The following is a 17,780-nucleotide window of genomic DNA, read 5'->3' as shown; positions in this document are numbered from 1 at the left end:
GCAATGGCGGCGGAAGCACGACCGGAAGGTCGATGATAAATGCGACCCAAAAGCTATCCATTGCCGTTTCATTTTATTTTCCGCTTCCTACCGGACGACGAACGAGGGAAAGAGAGGGAGGGAGGGGGGGGGGACTGGTGTGGTCGGTGCGGGACACTTCCGTGGCGTCAGCTTTCATCCCGTTGGCTGTAGCTAGATGCAGCATCCTTCCCTGCCCAAGTCCTGTCCGGGAGAAGCTGCACCAGTTCTGAAAGCTTCCCTCAAGTCCGCTTGCGTTGTGGATGACTTTCTCGGTGGTGGTATTGTTTTTCTTCTTCCTCGCCGTCTCCTATTCTGCACCCTTGAATGCTTTTTCGTCAATTTGACCCGTTTCGGAAAGCCGGATGCCCGGAGACCGCATCGTAGGGCGCCGTTTTTTGTCGCGACGTTTGGAGTTTGTGTTTTTGCGCTGGACACTTGAGGTATCTTCTTCATCTTTTTCCTTGAGTCGCTTTCCCTCGCTCTCGATCACTCGGCATGCATCGTTGACGTACGTCAGTCCGTCGAAAATGATGGAGCTTTCCGCCATAGTCTAGCTGCAGGAAGATGAACCGGTGTGAGAGAGAGAAAAGTGAGGTTAGTCGGATCCTTTTTCCACTAAATGGCGAAGTTATGTTTCGAGTGTTTTTGGCTTTTGCTTTTTTTTCTCCGTCGAATCAAACCCAATACCAACCTATGTCCCGACCTCGGTCACGCCGTCGTCATGTCTCCCGCTTGACCCTCACTCGCCGCCCCTGATAGCAACCTCCGGACGCCGGTGACGATGGCGGCAATTAGGTAGATTACCGATAGCACCAGAAAGTAGCCACCGTACACTTTGAACTGCTCCCGGGGATCCAGCATCAGGCCGCGCTCGGAGATCGTGGCCAGGGTGAGGAGTGCCTGCACGCCGATCGCCACGAACGTGTTGATGCCGAAAATCAACCCAAAGCTGTCCTCCTCCAGGTACTTCGCTACGATGGCGCTGCGAGAAACGGAACGAGATGTCGAGAAGGATTACGCCGGGGGAAAACGTGTATCGGACTCGATATGCCAAGCTGTTCATGTGAGCCGTCGAAACGGACACGACTTTTCCCCGATGCTCACCCCACCCGCGGGTGGTGGACGGTTGTCGTTTATGTTTCCGGGACGATTTTAATTGATTTCTGAGCCAGAGGTTCTACCGATTGGCCAACAGAAAGTCGACTCGAGCTACTGGTGTTTATTTGTTCGATCTGGTGACGGTGACGGATAGTTGATCATTTGACTGCTGTTATAGCAGTTCCCTTCTTGTACAAGGGAAGCGGTACGTGTTCGTGCTCGAGCCAATTTGTACACGATTGATTGATGCCATTAGGCAAAAGTTTATCGATGACTGCTTGTTGTCATATGTAGAGGAGAGAAGGATAAAGCTAGGAAAGCAGACGAAGTTCTAATTCAGCGTTTGAATAGAAATGTCAGTAGATAATTGATTTACTAACTTTACTTTTGTTAAGTGTGCTTAGCCGGAAAAATCGGTGTTTACGCATGAAAAAAGTTGGTTCGGTTCAGCAGAGATAAAAAAGGCTAATATGAATATTACCAACAATTAAAACTGCTGTATACCTCATTATCAACACTATTGATTAAAAGTGTTCATGCTCTTGTTTTTTATTCAATAGTTTTCCGGAGAAATGATGGTGCAAAACAATTCAATTAATTTACAATTTAAATGAGTTTCTTTTGGATTTCAATGGTTTGTTTTAAAACGTTCTCATTCAATAATGAGTAAAATAAATTGGACATTGTTGTACAGCCAACAAATATCCTTTGAAGTATAACAGTGAGGTATAAAATAATCTAGAACTTTTTAACTGTAACCAAATAGCAAAGACTTTTTTAAGTAACTTTGTATCGTTGAAATATAATAATCTGGGAGAAATAATACTTGATATTTTATTGCAAATATTTTCCCAAACAAAAAGAAGATAAAGTAGCACTTTTGATCTCTATTATTGCTCTTAAGATCAATTTATGCTACCGGTAAAATACTACATACAAGACAAAGTTATTTTTATTATTTTTGCTAAACTGGTGATAATATTGAAAACTTTTTTAAATAATAAGAGTGAATAATTCACTTGAAATAGAAACATGAATAATTTTACCCAAAATTGCTTTTTTTTGTAATTTGCTATGTACCCAAGGAATTCCATATCTAATTCTTTTGTCTTAATACTGGGAACTCTTATTGAAGTTTCCACTTTGTTGAATCAAACCATGTGTTTTCAATCTTTGGCCAGCATTTAGTACCCGCTCCTAAGCCTCTTCTTTGTCTGTCGAGAGTCTTAAGCGTACTTACTACCGCTTTCAATTATGCCAGTCCTGTTGGCATTCGGTGATGAACGAGAATTGCTTTCCTTTTTCCCACCCAACTTAGAATCGCCTCGAGTTGAGCGAGAGGAGGAAATGCTCGTGGGTCAGGGGACCGCAAACGCATTAATTTATGACAACCATTGCCCATGGTAGGAAACTTGTTCATTTGTTTCCATATTTCTCATTTTCCCTCACTTGAACCGACGATGAATTGACTTTTGGACTAAGGACGTATGGTTATTTTTTTGTTTTGGGAGGTGAAGCTGAAGGCGAAGCAATTTGCATGTGACTTGTGCCGTGAATTAAAGCGTCCTGAAAGCTCGTGAATCATCGCAGCCGGCTGGCCGGTGGTGGAGTAACTTTTACGTTTTGACGCTCACAAGCGAAAGGAAGCAGTTTGGCCGATGGTTTGTAAGAGAGCGAGATTCCTGAAACTAGGGAAGAGGACTTTGGGTTGTTTTTCTCGTTTCACCTTTCAGGCAAGTGGTTTTGCATCGATCCAGAAGGCAATGGTAGTTTTTTAGCTTTCGGGACGGCTGGAAAGTGTAAGTTTTATGACGCCCGAAATGGGTTCACCCATGGCACGTTTGACCTAGAGGTTGATGCAGGAAAAAGGTTCCCCCTTTTTTGTTTTCCAAATCGGGCCGGTATAATCGAAGACCTGTCGAGCGGCATTTTTCCCACCTACCTGGCCATGGTGATCATGAACAGATACAGCGCGCCAAACAGTATGTAAAGCACGTACGCCACCCAGATGTTGGTGGCGAAGCCGGAGTACAGCACGAGCCCACCCTGCAGCCCGGAGCAGACCGTCAGTATCCAGAGGGCCCACTGCTCGAAGATGCGGTTCGCGACATACCCGGCCACCATCGCGCTGCCCGCTCCGAGCAGCGTGAGCAGCGCCTCCGCCCCACCGTTGAACAGCGTGCCCTGGTCCTGGTCGATCTCGTGCCACAGCAGCTGCACGTACACCTGCACCTGGATGAAACCGGCCATCGCCAGCGCCCACCAGAGGCTCCACTGGACGACCGGTATCTGGCGGTAGGCGGCGATCAGATGGTGCCACAGCAGGCGTACCGCACGCTTCGCGGAAAAGCTCACCACCACCGGTTTGACCACGTCACCGCCTTTGTCCGCATCCGTCTGCTCTCGCGTTGCTTCGGGGGAGGTTTCGGCTGGAAGTGGAAAATCGCTGGCTGCGGTCAACAAGAGCATAAAGGCATGAGTCGCCCCTGTGGAAGTTACCTGGTCCGGGTGTGGAAGATCCAGACTCGCCGTTTCCAACCGTGGACCCATCGGACTGACGGTTTTCCAGCTGCTGCTGATGTTGCTGCTGCCCTGCTTTCTGCTCGTCATCGCTGCTGGCGTAGAAGTAAACACTCGTCCTCACCGGTGGCAACACAAATGACCACAGCAAGGAAAATGTTTGCGCTGCAGAATGAAAGAAAAACCGAAGGAAAGTCGTGAAAATGGGCGCATTCCGTCGGATGCATTCAGCGCAGCAGTAGAAGCAGCGATTCAAAACACTGACCAAAAAAGGGAGGAATAATGGAAAACCCCATGCGAACCGAACACTTTTCCCACCGTGCATTCCCGGGGCGCGTGGTGTGGACAATGAAATGGAAATGAAATACTTGGCAAACGAAGTGTAGCGCGCTGGCATCAGGAGTGCAACAAGCGATTGCAGGATTGCTGCTCGGATGCACGCGCCGGAAACACACTTTATCACGTTCATCACCGGCAGGCCTTTGGTGGTCGTTGTTGGTCGGACAGGCCTGTTGCCTTGCCTTCCGTAGGTGGAGCTTTGTTTTCCAGTGTTTGCAGGCACTTTTCCGAGCGCCCTTGTTTGATGCTCTCGCTCCTTTTTGGCATTCTACGTGAGGGCTCTTGGTTTCCTTCATACACCCCGATCATAATGTCTGGTTCATTGGATGGGGGATTGGTACGTGTTTGTAGGATGAGTGGGAATTACAATCGAACAACCTCGGATGGTGCTGCTTGCCTCTTTCCTTTTTTAACGAACAACAATGCTTGACCTTTTTAATTATTTTTGCACTTAAACCTCTTCCGGCATTTCCCTTGTAGTTTGTAACCGTTGGAGAAAGCTTGAATTAAAGGTATTTTCAAGGTTCCTTTTTGAAACATAACACAACCATAGACATTAAAGTACATATAATTTACTTAAAGAATTGAAAAAGTTAAAATTAAACAATCGTTCAACGACCGTAAAGGATTCATTGTGACCTAACGCTCATTTGCACAGCCCCGAAGGGATGATGGTCTTGATTTTCATCCTCCCCCCAATATGTGGCAAATCAATCGTTCACCAGACCGGAACCGGATGCGAACCGGCGCTGCTGGCCGGACCCTCTACTGCGCCCTAGGCGGCAGTAGGTTAATCTTTGATGAGGACATCAAAGTGACAGCGGCGGATGTCGGACCATCTTAGAGTTGATTGATGGGCCATCGGTTAGCTAACCGAGGAGCATGGGTTCGTGACATTGAAGCAAAGGGGATCTGCAAGGGTGTCGCGGGGTTCAATCGATCAATCAAGTAAAGAATTGTAGTAATTGTGATGTGATCACACTTGGAATGCTGCGCTAGTAACAGTGAGGTGGTTGGTAGGTATTCTTGACCGCGAGTAGGATAAGGTAGGAGTAAAAGGTAGAAATGAAAATTGGAAGGTGGTTGAAGGTGCATATTTTTCTGGCTGCCTCAATTGCGAAGGGTTTGGTTCGAATATGCTTGCATGGGAAATTTGATTTACATCCTCTATGAATATAGCAGTTTTGTTTACTATTCAGACCATTTGTGGCTTAATATCTGTTACCGTTTCATATAGTTGAGTTGTACGCTAAGCATTTTCAGTTTGCTCGCTTATTCAATAGTTATAATTTAATTTTTATCAGACATCTGGCTTATCATGTTCTTTTGTACAACTATTAGCTTAATGAAATTGTGTTTTGATTGTTTTATATCAAAGTATTGAAATAATAATATTGAAATGAAACGAAGATAATGAAAATGCTTGAGTAGCTTACATGTTTTTTCAGATAGATTTATCCGTAGCTTCGACATTTCCAAAAGCTCGTTCCAAACGTAGAAATTTTTGCTATGTTCTACAGCGTTGCTAATGCACCTGATTTGCATAAGTTGTAGTAAACTTAACTTGTTAAAAATTAAGTAATTTTCAGACACAAAATTTGTATGAACCAGGCTCGTGATTTTACAGATTGGAAAAAGGCACCCTACTAGTTTCAATTTGATATTTGATTTGAATTTCTCGACATGTTTTGTGGAGCTTTTGCAACATTTAAGGTCTGTAACAACAAGAAGCTTCTGCTTCTAATTATTTTCATGTAAGCAGGCGCAAATAGATACAATATGGGTGTTGTTATGATAATTGAAAAGAAAACATACGCTAACACATTTTAATGGGGACGACAAAAACATTCCTAACAGTACTTGTTTCTGGTGTGTCGCATTCTGTATGCTTCACATTCCAGCATAGCGTTCATTTGGTTACACTGGGGAATAGACACCGCTGTACGGCCCGCTTTTTTTGTTACCTACCGCCAAACGTAATGTAATTCAGGTCGCGCACGTTCATCGCACCGGTGGAGACCAGCACCTGGGAGATAACGCCGGACAGAAAGCGGCCGAGCTGGGTGGCGGCCCGGGTGTTGCCCGTCACCTGTTGATACTTTTCCCGGCTGATCTTGGCGTAGATGTACGTATAGTACGCGACTTCCGAGGCCATGTACGTACCGTACAGCACTTGCACGACCTGTTGCGACCGGGGAACGGAGAACGGAAAAAGAAAAATCGTGTGCATCAGATGAAATCGACAAAGCGAGGAGAAGAAGCCGAAGAAAGCGCGGGGATAGGGGATGCAATTCATCGTGAGTGTGGTTGGTGGGGTTGGGTTGGGCGAGGGGGTTGCCGACGCTGTGGTTTTATGTGCACGCGCTACAAGGGGTTAATGTAGCGAAACGAATCGTTCAATGGATCGGTCGTTGAGCGCGGAAAGCAAAGGAAGGAACGCTGGGTGAAAGCCATGGGAGAGACTTGTACGCTGGCACAAATATCCTTTTTGATAAGAAACGGTGGCCGGAGAGGGAGTGCGAAAGCAGTGTTCACTTTCTTCAATGGCGCCGAAGGGCGATGGTGGAGATAAAACAGTTTATGGCACAATTTATGTCCGCTTGTTTACGCTGCGTGCAGTCGAAGAGGAGTCGTACCGTGTGGAGCCTTGGTTCTAGGGGTCTCTTCGACGTTACTTATCGGCGGTCGGTAATGAAGCGGTTGCTAACGGCGGTCTGTGGGGTCCGTAACAGTGCATCATCAATGTCACTCTGTCGGCTGATGTCGGTCGGTAAGTAGGTTGATGAAGGCTGACAGACACGCAACGAACGAAAGCACACACAAAAAAAGGAAGCAGTGTGGAAATGCTTGGGAAACCAACCTGCAGTGCAGCGAGCGACTCCGTCCATAGCAGCAGTGACCAGATGACAATACCGACGCAGGCGGAAAATATAATTATCGATTTGTATCTGATGGGGCCCGGGTCCGACAGCCGCGTGCGTGGTCATTAGTTTGAGGCAGCAAAGCCATCCGCACAATCGAGTACATCGTTTGTCGAGTGCCCGGAAACATGGATCCAAAGGAAAAGCGAACCGGAAAGTACGTTAGCAGAGGCGAAAGTACACGCGAGACCCGTAAGTCCGGAATTCAGTCATGGAGGTTCAGTGTGCAACAAAAAAACCAACGCGTCGACGAGCGAACGGTAATGAAACGTTAATGTGATAAAATGGACGCCCCGTTTCGGTCCGGCACAGTCAGTTCTGACACGGTTTTGCCGCAGAAAGTGGTAGGGAACGAGAATAAATTGTGGCGCGAAAGCTGAAGCGAATATTGTTCACCGACAAGGCAAGGTCGGCCAGCTGTCCATGACTGGGTGTTAATGGACTGGTTGCCAGTTTATTTCGGCCGCGCTTTATCTCTCTAGGTCCGGGCAGCATCTCAAAGAAGGAGCAGAATAAACAGAGGCGAAGAAAATGTGACCAGTTTTGAGCTGGTTCTGGAGTAGTACGTGAAGTAATTGGTTCGTAAGGAACTGAGGGAGGTTCTCTGCTAATTAGTGTTACCATTAATAACGTTTAAATGTTCCTAGGTAAATAAGCATTGGCTAACTTTTTATACGGTTGAATGTATTGCCAAGTTATTTGAATTTGATTCATAGGCGTTGTTATCTCGGAAAATAACTGAATAGTCGTTTTTAGTAGATGCTTTCATTGGTTTCGAATTTCCATCTATATTTCACCAAATTCTATCATGGATTTCATCAATTTTCTATCTAACCTCCATCAAGCCTCCATCAACTAAAAAAAGTACTATTTCTACAACCTCTTCTCACAAAGTCTTGACTGCAACTGCCCTATTTCTTTGCTAACCTTTTCCATGTCGGTTTACGAAGCCTTCTTTGATTATATTTTCTATTCTTTTCTGGCAGCGCTAACAGGCGTGATTATGGGTTTTGATCACGAAAAATTTAGTAGATCACAAGAGATCGTATCGTACTACTTAACAACTACTATGGAATTTATTCTTCGTGTTAAAAAATTTGGATTAAATATCTGTACATTAAATATGTTTTGCTACACCAAACCCATCGGAAGTTTTACACCACCAAATGAAGGAAATTAATTTTAGATGCGCCACCATGCATCGCCTAGGACATTAAGGGAGTTTAACTCTCCACGTGCGGCATTGTTGCACCAATTTTAAGCAGACTACAGCATTCCTGGTGGATAAATTTTTAATTTACCGCCAGTGGGGATTTTGCAAACATTTTGCAGCAGTCGGTGGCTAGAGGGACAAACATGGTTGGGATGTTGGTTTTTTGAATAATAATCCTGCTGTGTACACTTTGGAGTTTACTAGTTCTTGCGAAACATTTGTTATGAACTAGTTGAACAGATACCTCTCTCTCTCTTGGAAGTCACGCTTGATTTTTCGTGTGAAAAACGGAGAGAAAGATCCTCCAAACGGTGAAAAGAAATATTCGGATCAACTGTTCCGGAATGCAATTTTCACGCTGTTTCGAAATCGGGGTTTTGCTTTTGCTGAATGGTTCAAATTACATTAAAATTCCTCGCTCGAAGGGTAAACACACACACACACATCAACCCATTGAAAATGTCAACAGAAATAATGGAGATGCGTTTTTGTGGAAAAAAGTCCTGCACACACGAAGGATGTGGCGGTCGGCGCAATGTTAGAGCGTTTCTCAGGGTGGTCACGTCTTTCGGATAAAATGCTGTCCCTTTTCCCGTTCCAAGTTTAAGAAATGTCCGGTAACACTCCAGAGTGTCGGGGGGGGGGGGGGGGGGGGGGGGGAGCAAATAGTATGCCCCCTAACCTGTCAGCCGATGAATTACTCTTTCCAAGACCCATTTCAGACCCATTCAGGACGCGCGCGCGTGGACGTTCTGACGGGTCACAAAACGATGGAGGTCGGGGCTTTCGCATTTAATTCAAGCTGTCACCCAGTAATTGCCGTTGTCGGTAGCCGGTTCTCACGGAAGAGCAAGGTCGTACTCTCGGATGATGAGCGGTTGTATCGAGGATTCGGTGCCAAAAAAAACCAAACGCTTCCTTCTGCTTCGTTGGGCGGGCGAAGGTTTGGGGAACGCTCATCTTAAATATCATAGCTAATCATTATCAAAAGCACTCAGTGAATGTGTTTCCACTTAAGTTCTGGATGGAGTCCCCAGAAACCCCGCGACCGTTTTTTTTGTTCCCCTGACTGTCTGGTGGTAAGTGCTCTCGAAAGCTGTAGCCCATCGAGCCTGGAGCGCGAGTTGAGCGGAAAGTTCTGAGTGTATAATTAAATAACCTAAATAAGTTCCCCTACATTATACACTCTTCGTGAGGTTCGCAACAAAGGCTGCAAGGGGTTTTCGTACGGGGGCCGGGAACCGTCGGCGCGCATCCTTAACTGATTTCGCTCGGACAAAATTGGGATGTCGCTTGAACGGAATTTCTTATTCGGCGCGTGTTTGCATTGCACTTTTCCTCGCTGTGGACGCGCCGGACGAGTGGATTGGACAGAAATAAACGATACTCCTGTCACTCGGAGGGAAAATCAATTTATACTAGCTTCTGAAGAGCTATAGACTCTTCGGTGGTGCCTGGTTTGGGGAGGTCCTGAAGGGCCGGGGAGGAATTCTTCTGCACTATTATTTCCTTAACAACCGAAAAACCCTACCATGGGAAGGACTGGCTTGTTGATGCCACCATGCCTCACAAAGATGGAATCGGACACGAACGGGAAATTTCACCGAGCGACGCGATGACTTTGGCAGAGATAAGTGTTGAAAACGATTTACGCCAAATCTCGTTCGCTCGGGCGTCTTTTTTTCACAATTTATTTCACCCGAACTGTTTTCTTAGGATCCTTGCAACCCGAACTTTGTTTACGTTGAGGTTCGCAGGAATTATTTAAAGAGTTTATGACTTGAAGTGTGTACCGTCGCTGACGGAATGGTTTTCATCCGCCCTTTCGTTTTTAGCGAAGAACTTGAGTTTTTCCTCCATCAACCGGAGAATGTTTTCCCCCTTTTTCTGTCTTATGTTTTGATTTTTCCTCGACTTTCTTTAGGAATTTTCCGTACCGGGGGGGTGTAGGATGTTAAGATTTCGCTCGCTCCACTTTCTCCGCTTCTGGTTTATGACGGTCACCGTCCGGGTAGCCGGCATCGGATTGCACAAGGGTACGCCGTGGGTGAAAAGTTGTCAGTTTAATTTGGCAGTTTAAGTGCTGTTTTGAAAACTGCTCGCAACTATAACGTCGAACGCCAGGCAAGGGTAGGTGTGGTAGGGAATTGTTTGGCACCGCTCTACTCGGATCATAGCAGGAAAAACGTCTTGCATTGGTGGTGGCTGTGCCGTTTTCACTCACAAATTATTGTGAATGTATGTGTGTTTGTGTGTGTGTGTGTGGGGTGGAATAGGGGGGAAATTTAACTATTTAAACTTCTGACGCGCATCCGTTTGATGGTTTGGATACATTTCGATCGCATCTGGAGCAAGGGGAGGGGGAACTGCAATTTGCATGGATGGAAAGTTGCATCCGTGTTTGGGCAATAAACAAGTTGGCAAAATTGTTTTCATGTGTAATCCAAACGTATTTTGTTTTAAATCCAACTGGAAATAATTATTTCAAAGTCAGGAACTCTTTCTCGTTGTTTTTCTTGCCAGTTTTGGTACCAGATTCGCTGGAGTATACTTCAAGCTATTGCAATTCGCAAGTCAAAGTTTTTAGAGACATAGTAAATGCTCACTTCAAATCAACAGAATTGACTGGTCTCCAATACAACATGAAATATTGTAGCTGTTTGATTTTAAACTTTGAACTTTGAAAAACTACCATAATCCTAATTGACACTCAGATATTGTTTTTCAAAACCACTCCTAGTGATGGTCAACTGACAATTGTTGGCGCACAATGCGTAAACGTATTTGATAACTAAACAACAATACAAAATAATCTCTAGCTGTCACTCTATCCCTATCTCTTTCTCTCAGCAAATGTTAATGTTTACTTCGACTATAATTTATTTGAAACACTTCGTAGTTTAGAAAGCGCTTTCCTTTATTTTATCCGTAAATTAAAATAATAGCGTCGCAAAAGCCAAATGAACTTCTGCTGGTGAATCGTTTTTGTTTTTCAAGAAACCTTTCTTTTCAGTTTTCTCCTGCGGTGGCTTTATGGCATTCACTTTCGTTCTGCTAACTTTGGAAGCTTCAATGAATGATGTGATTTTATACACAGCCTCGTGCAACAGTTCAACGAAGATTGCAAAATACCATCTGAACCCGACAAGGCAATGGGTTAATCTTCACGTGTGAAAAACTTCTGGTTGCGGAACTTCTAGGCGTAACAAAAGGGTTGATTTTAAAGATCTCCAACACACTCGTGGGTTTTTAGTCTAGTCCTTTTTTTGATTCGGAAACAAAACGAACAATGCACAAGAAACGACTTCGCAAAACCAGGTCACGGCCGTAAAACGAGGCTTGGAGCACTTTTCCCAATCACTTCCGCAGAGGGTCATAATTTCTCGCGCCCCAGATGGGACCACATTTCATTCGGTGTGTCGTATGTTTTTTTTGCTATTTCGTGTTTTCCCGGGCACCCTCTGCCGAGGGACTTCCCCAAAACCCCCCTCCCCGTCGAGAGTGCTACCTCAGGATGTCCGTGAGCAGAAACATAAACACCAGCAGCGCTAGGTGACTGTACGTGCCGATCGGGTAGACGTCCCGGTTCAGCTGCTCCGGCTCGATGTCGCGCCACTCGCCGGAAAGAAACTCCGTCACGAACGGCTCCGATGGGCGCAGCTCGCGGAAGAACCCGAAGACGCACAGCAGCAAGGACACCCTCAACCACTGCTGCATCGTGCCGGCCCCGCGTTAGTGTTTGTCTTCACTGGAAGTGCACCAACGGAGTGCAACGAATGTGCAACACGCCGGTGATAAATTTCAAACTTGGTTTAACCACTCTTTACTCCTAATTCTTGCCATTGGCTGCAGTTTGTTTCACTATCCTTGAACGACTTTTTATGTGGTTTGCAGCACTCAAACACTATCAGAAACAGTTTAGTGTGGCAGGAAATATTTTAAACGACGATAGTTGGTTAAAACGACTCGCGAAACGTTTCTTTCATTGTCAGATTGGCCGCACCATTTTGGAAGGTTCTGTTCCTTCCCCGATGCCAGTTGATTTTCGACTGACCTGGGTTGTCAAGCGTTGCATCTAATCTACCATCATTTTTCTTATCTATCTAATGAACGATTGCAAGAAGAATCCGCCATGTAGGCGCTAGACTAATGTCTACCGTGTGATACCCCAGGAGGAACGAGGAGGGGGGCAAAACGTTTAAATAATATTTGACGGGGGTATTTAATTCCAGCTGAGCGAAACCGTTCCCCCCAAAACCCTGGCCGCGATGGGAAACCCAATTGCTTCACGAGCTAATTGTAGCTCAAGGTGGTGATATCATGTGAAGCGCGCTTACCTTCCCACCATTACCGTGATTACTTTATACGCTGTTTTCTTTAGCTAGAGAAACGTGTCGTTCGCCTGTCTGTTCGCAACGACTGATGTTCGCCGGTAAGTGGCACGGTCTCCAGCCAGATTTTTCTTGGTGTTTTACCTACGCTGATGATTAATTGATGGCAGAAGATAAAAGATAACGGAGATATACTTCTATAAATCTTCTATTGTTTCAAACAATTAAATTTGCAACATATTCCGTGACGAAGCTCATTTTGCTTTTTTTTTTTAATGCTATGTTTGGCGACAGGAAAAGATTTGACAGCTGAGTATTGATTACACAATGATTAAAGTAATTTGCAATTTAATCTTATCAAGCTTATCTGGATTTAATTTTGATTTAAAAACTGCTCTGATTGAATCCTTTTTTATGCATGATAAGCTTGCCTTAATGATTGCAACAGTTCGATACACTGGTAAAGGTTTAATGAAAAAAAGATGGGCGCATTGTTGGGGGTGTGTCATGGACCGTGTGGTCGATATATCGTTCGGCTGTTGTATCACAATAGTCAAATTTGAACTTTTCATAAGAATTGGTGATACAATTCAGTCAGAAACAAAAACAATGACTAAACAAGTAAAATCAACATATTTTATTTTTATCTTAATAATTGGATTTTTTGCGTTAATTATTTACAAGTTTTTCATTTAAATTATTGTTGATAAATTATATCGTCTGGTACATTAATTTCTTTTCTGGTTGAAAGTTCCGTTGCTTCTTTCAAATGTTGTATGCAACCGCGAAAGCTCCCTTGCGTGAAAGAGCTTTCGGTACATACCGCTTGCACGCAAGTCAATGCTTTAGTAACCGTCATCTGTTTCGGAGTTTGAATTGTGAAAGTACGCTTTATCGGCAAACTATGACTTTTTTAGGTGTTTAAAAAAATGATCATGTTTAAGCTATAAAATATTATAGCCTCTTATATAGCGTAATAGTGATTACTGCTTAAATAAATTCAACAATACAGAAAACAAAAATCATAAACAAAAGGAACAACGCAAACAGATCAAAACAAATACCAATAATGTATGTTTCTTTCATCATGTGAATTGCATCAAAAACACTATTTGCGTCATAAACTTTAAAGCAATTAAAAGGTCATTACCCAATTGGTAATAAAGCTACGACATTTTATTGCTGTGCGTTTTGCAAGCATATTTTGCGACTCGTGCGAATTGTTATCCATCTTCCAATAATCCGGTCCATCTCAATTCCCGCTCCGGCTAAGCTTGGGGACAGACGAGTCTCAGCATGGGGCCGATTAAGCGCAGTGTGTATGTTTATGTTGTTTCTTCCTTCTTAAACCTGTGTGTATCCGCTGATCAGGTTGGTTGGTTGCGCATTTACGGCCTAAGTCGACTAATGACTCGCCAAGAAGCTTTAATCGGTGGGCGTCCATCAACCCGGAGTTCGTATGCGAAAGATCATGTGCTCGGACGATTTAATGAACCGAAGGCGGACGGCGTGCAGGACCCACGAAACGGTGCCAATTTTCGATTTATGAATTTTAATTAATCACCCGCCTTGGCTCACACGAATAGCATGTCTTGGCCCTGCGGACACCAAACAAGCGTGAGACTTAATTTATCGCGCTGGGAGGCAGGTGGCTGGCCGGTGGTCGGAGCAGGAGGAAGGAATTAAAAAGTTAACAGACAAAACGATGCAAAACCTTTCGCCACATGCAGCACGACGGTGCGATCGGTACGCAAAAAGACGACGGGCGAGTGAAACGGGTTCCAGCCAGTTTGATCCGCCAGAATTCACCGACCCACCAGCGTCTTGGAGAAAGGCCAACAGTGATGATGGAGTTGACGGGGGGAGGGGGCGAAGAACCAGATAAGAACGGGACGGGGGCACGGGGACGGATGTGGTTTGATAAATTGGTGATCGGCGATTCGCGTTGCCGATCGCGTCGCCGAGGAGACCAGCGGAACGATGTTTTGCCCGCATTATGAATTTATTAGCGTCCCTCGCCTTTCTGGAGCGAAAACCAACCGGCATGTTTGATGGATAGGTGACGACTTTAACATCGGCTGCGTGGACCAGTCCCCAGGCCTGACGACGACGGCGAAACCTGATGATTGGCGCAACGACATTAGATGACAGCTGGGGGCGCAAAGAAGCGGAGGCTTTTCAATTGATTTCAATTTACGACATCGGTTAACTCGATTGCATGCAAATTGATGCCGGGCGAGTTTAGTCGCCTTTGCCGAGAGGTTGTTTTTATACGTCTCGCACTTCTAGTCCTAATTATTGTATTGGTTTTTTCTATTATCTCAGCTGGCCCACCACCCCACCCCCGAGACGATAACGAGCGGGCGGAACCGACTGAGCTCGTTTCGCTGCGGGATTATGAATATTTAAATGTTTAACTAGCTCTAAGGCGACCCGCGCCGAGCATGATCGTTGGTCATAAATTACTATTTAAATGACAAAACCGTTTAAGAGCTACCCTTGATCGGGTGGCAAGAATTAGACAGAAGAATAGGATAATTACTCTTATCGCCGCACCCGCATTTGTTTAGAATATGGCTGTGACCTTGCTGCTTGTGGAGTCTTATGTAAGAGTATTGTTTTAGATTATTTCCTTTTTTTAAACAACCGAAGATCAAGTCTTCAGCAAGGAATGTATAAAACATCGTTAATCTAATCATTATCAGATACAGTTGTTAAGTTTAAACTAATAAACAATTTTGCTTCATTTTCTTTATGACCACATCCACGTAAGAATAATCCTTGAAACCTTGTAATAAATTGGGGTTGGATAAGATTCATATTCATATTTTATACAAATACAGAGTATCCAAAATATTGAGCAACAGCTAACTTGGTCGTTTTGATCAGAAAGTGGCTACATAAAAAGTTTCAAGTGCTGATCAATAATAATTAATGTTTCGAAGATGATACCAAGATAATTCACTACACACTAAATTGTTATTTCACTACACACTAATTCTGGCTTAATAAAAACGACTGTACTTTAATAAGTTTGAAGCATTTCTCATTGATGGCTAACAATACAAAAAGATGGCAAATTCAGGGAGCTCTTGTTTGAATCGTATTTTGTTTAGCAAGATTATTTGCATTCACTAATTTACTTTTGTTTTCTTTTTCGTTACAGAGATAAGAACTTTAAAAGGTTCGGACAAGCACGCAGATGTTCAGGTGTCTTAGAACTGATATCGCTCGACACTCCACTATGATACGTTTAAGCTTCATGCTTGTGGTAACATGTTTCCGTCGCGGGTAAATATACTTCGAAACAAGTGATAGCGAGTTGCAACTCCGTGTTCGGTACGGTGTCCTTCTGAGCTGTGACTGCGACTGTGCGTGCACTGGTCCCGGGTCTTTGCGTCGGCCAAAACCCGAAGGGTACAATTAAGGTGCAATTTTGCAACCAACGAACGACATAGTTTTGACAGCTTTGAGGTCATACAGTCGACGGGGTAAACCCCGTCCGGGGGCAAGGATCAAATGAGGAGCTCGACGATGGAGGACCTGTACGAAGATGAAGCCCTCGGGGGACCACCTTCGCCCGAACCGGACGGTGGCCAACCGCCGCGCCACTTCAACGGCGGCAGCGGAAAGAGCGTTTCCTTGCGCATCCTGTCCATGCCCTCGTCGCCTCTACCGGCCGCCTCCTCACCCGGCCGAACACTGCACTCTCCGGGCCACACCATGCCATCCTCGCCGGTATCGGCCGTCTCCCTGTCCGTGGCCACCGGGTCGGATACGCGCCGGCGTTCCGCTCGGGAGCGGGCGAGCCGGAAATGTCCTCCCAAGCTTAACAACGTTCCGGCCAGCGGAACCACCGACGCTATCAACAGTGCATCCTCGGTTGGGGTCAACGCAGGTGGGGACTGCCTTGAGGTAGGCACACCAAGCGCCTCCGCTACCCCCGTCGTCGTCCCGAAGAAGTCTCGGGTAGACTTTGTCCGGTTCGACTCGACCGAAATCCACTACACCGAGAACGAGGAGGTGCGGAAGAAAATTTCCGACGAAATCAAGAGGTAAGTAGCGTGGGAGGAGGGTGCCTTTTAAAAAGGTATCATCATTTCTTGCAAAATATTTACTCTTCACATTGGACAAACATTAGCGAACGTCAACGCCATTCCGGCGTATGGGAAAGGTTCGGGTTTTGCCCACAAAAATGGATCACCCCTCGTACGCCGTGTGTTGTCTTAAGCACGATCATCGCGACACCGAGCAAACTTTGCTTCACACTCGGCCACTCGTGCTGGCCGTGTGGGCAGACACTTCAAACGCATGATGCTAATTATCAACATAATGGTAATGAGCGTGTAATGTTCGCTCGTTGAGCGATAACAAAAAAAGAGCGAGGTGGGTGGTTTTCTGCGTTGAAAACCTGACTCGCCAATACCCAAGTAACGCAAGATAAATGCAATTGAATTTTAACAAGCCAAAGTAGTTTGTTTTGTGTACTTCAAATTACGCCGAAAGAAATCGCGAAAGTTTTGGATTGCGTCAGACTGGGAGAAAAATTAACGATTGCTAATGAGATTTTGTAAATTATATTTGCTCAAGAATAATGGACCACCCGATTTAATATCGTTGACACATACTTTGCTCAAAATCCGTTGTTTGATTTGATAAAATATGCTCAACATTAAGATCAACTCATTTTAGTTGGTCTTATGATTATTTTTTTAAGACGACCAACAGTTTTGGTTTTGCTTTAATGCAGGGGGAGCCTAGAGAAATGCATCGTATTTAACGAATAAAATAGAGAATTAAGATTGTTTAAAAATGTCTCCTATAAACAACTCATTCGATCGTAAACTTCCCACTTCACCAACGGCCAACACTAGTCATCAACTGCAGCTACGAAGTGCGAGAACAACCGACGAATGTCGGTATACAAAATATGCGTGTGACAGAAATATCATTCCAAATTTAGCATTTTTAACAGGCCAGTGTATATTTTTGTGCCCCCTCCTTGCGGTGCATGTACGGTTTGCATTCCGCGTACGCCGGCTGCTCGGGAGCTTGACTCCCAGGCTCGACGTGACCGTTTGAACCATGAACTTCCCATGGCGACCTGCAGTTGAAAAAGGTGCTGCCTTAAAGAACAAAGCGTAACTCCAACGTAACGGCCGGGACTGTAAAACGGGTTGATTTTACATTCACGTGACCTTTCGGGGCCAAAATCGATGTACACCTCGTGCTCACCCCCCCGGGAGGCGATGGCACCCAAAGGCGTACCATCCATGTGGTGGACTATTTTGTTTTCAACCTGAAAGCAACCAGCATGTGCCGCAAAACCGTTTCGGA

The 17,780-nt window shown here is 45.1% G+C and overlaps 1 protein-coding gene across 1 annotated transcript; it reads right to left on the bottom strand.

The window, feature by feature from the left end:
* Window positions 1-729: 729 nt before the first annotated feature.
* Window positions 730-11,829, bottom strand: LOC131294640 (thiamine transporter 1-like). The gene is made up of 6 exons (XM_058322684.1): window positions 11,621-11,829; window positions 6,839-6,926; window positions 5,947-6,160; window positions 3,619-3,804; window positions 3,062-3,569; window positions 730-1,003 (listed from the first exon to the last, which is right to left on the bottom strand). Exons 1-6 carry the CDS (start codon window positions 11,827-11,829, stop codon window positions 730-732), a joined length of 1,479 nt encoding a protein of 492 aa, XP_058178667.1.
* Between the last annotated feature and the right edge of the window lie 5,951 nt (window positions 11,830-17,780).

The sequence above is a fragment of the Anopheles ziemanni genome, chromosome 2 (genome assembly GCF_943734765.1).
Source record: "Anopheles ziemanni chromosome 2, idAnoZiCoDA_A2_x.2, whole genome shotgun sequence".
In the NCBI taxonomy this organism is placed as follows: Eukaryota; Metazoa; Arthropoda; class Insecta; order Diptera; family Culicidae; genus Anopheles; species Anopheles ziemanni.
The sequence above is the reverse complement of the archived record's forward strand: the minus strand, read 5'-3'. Positions and strand labels throughout refer to the sequence as shown.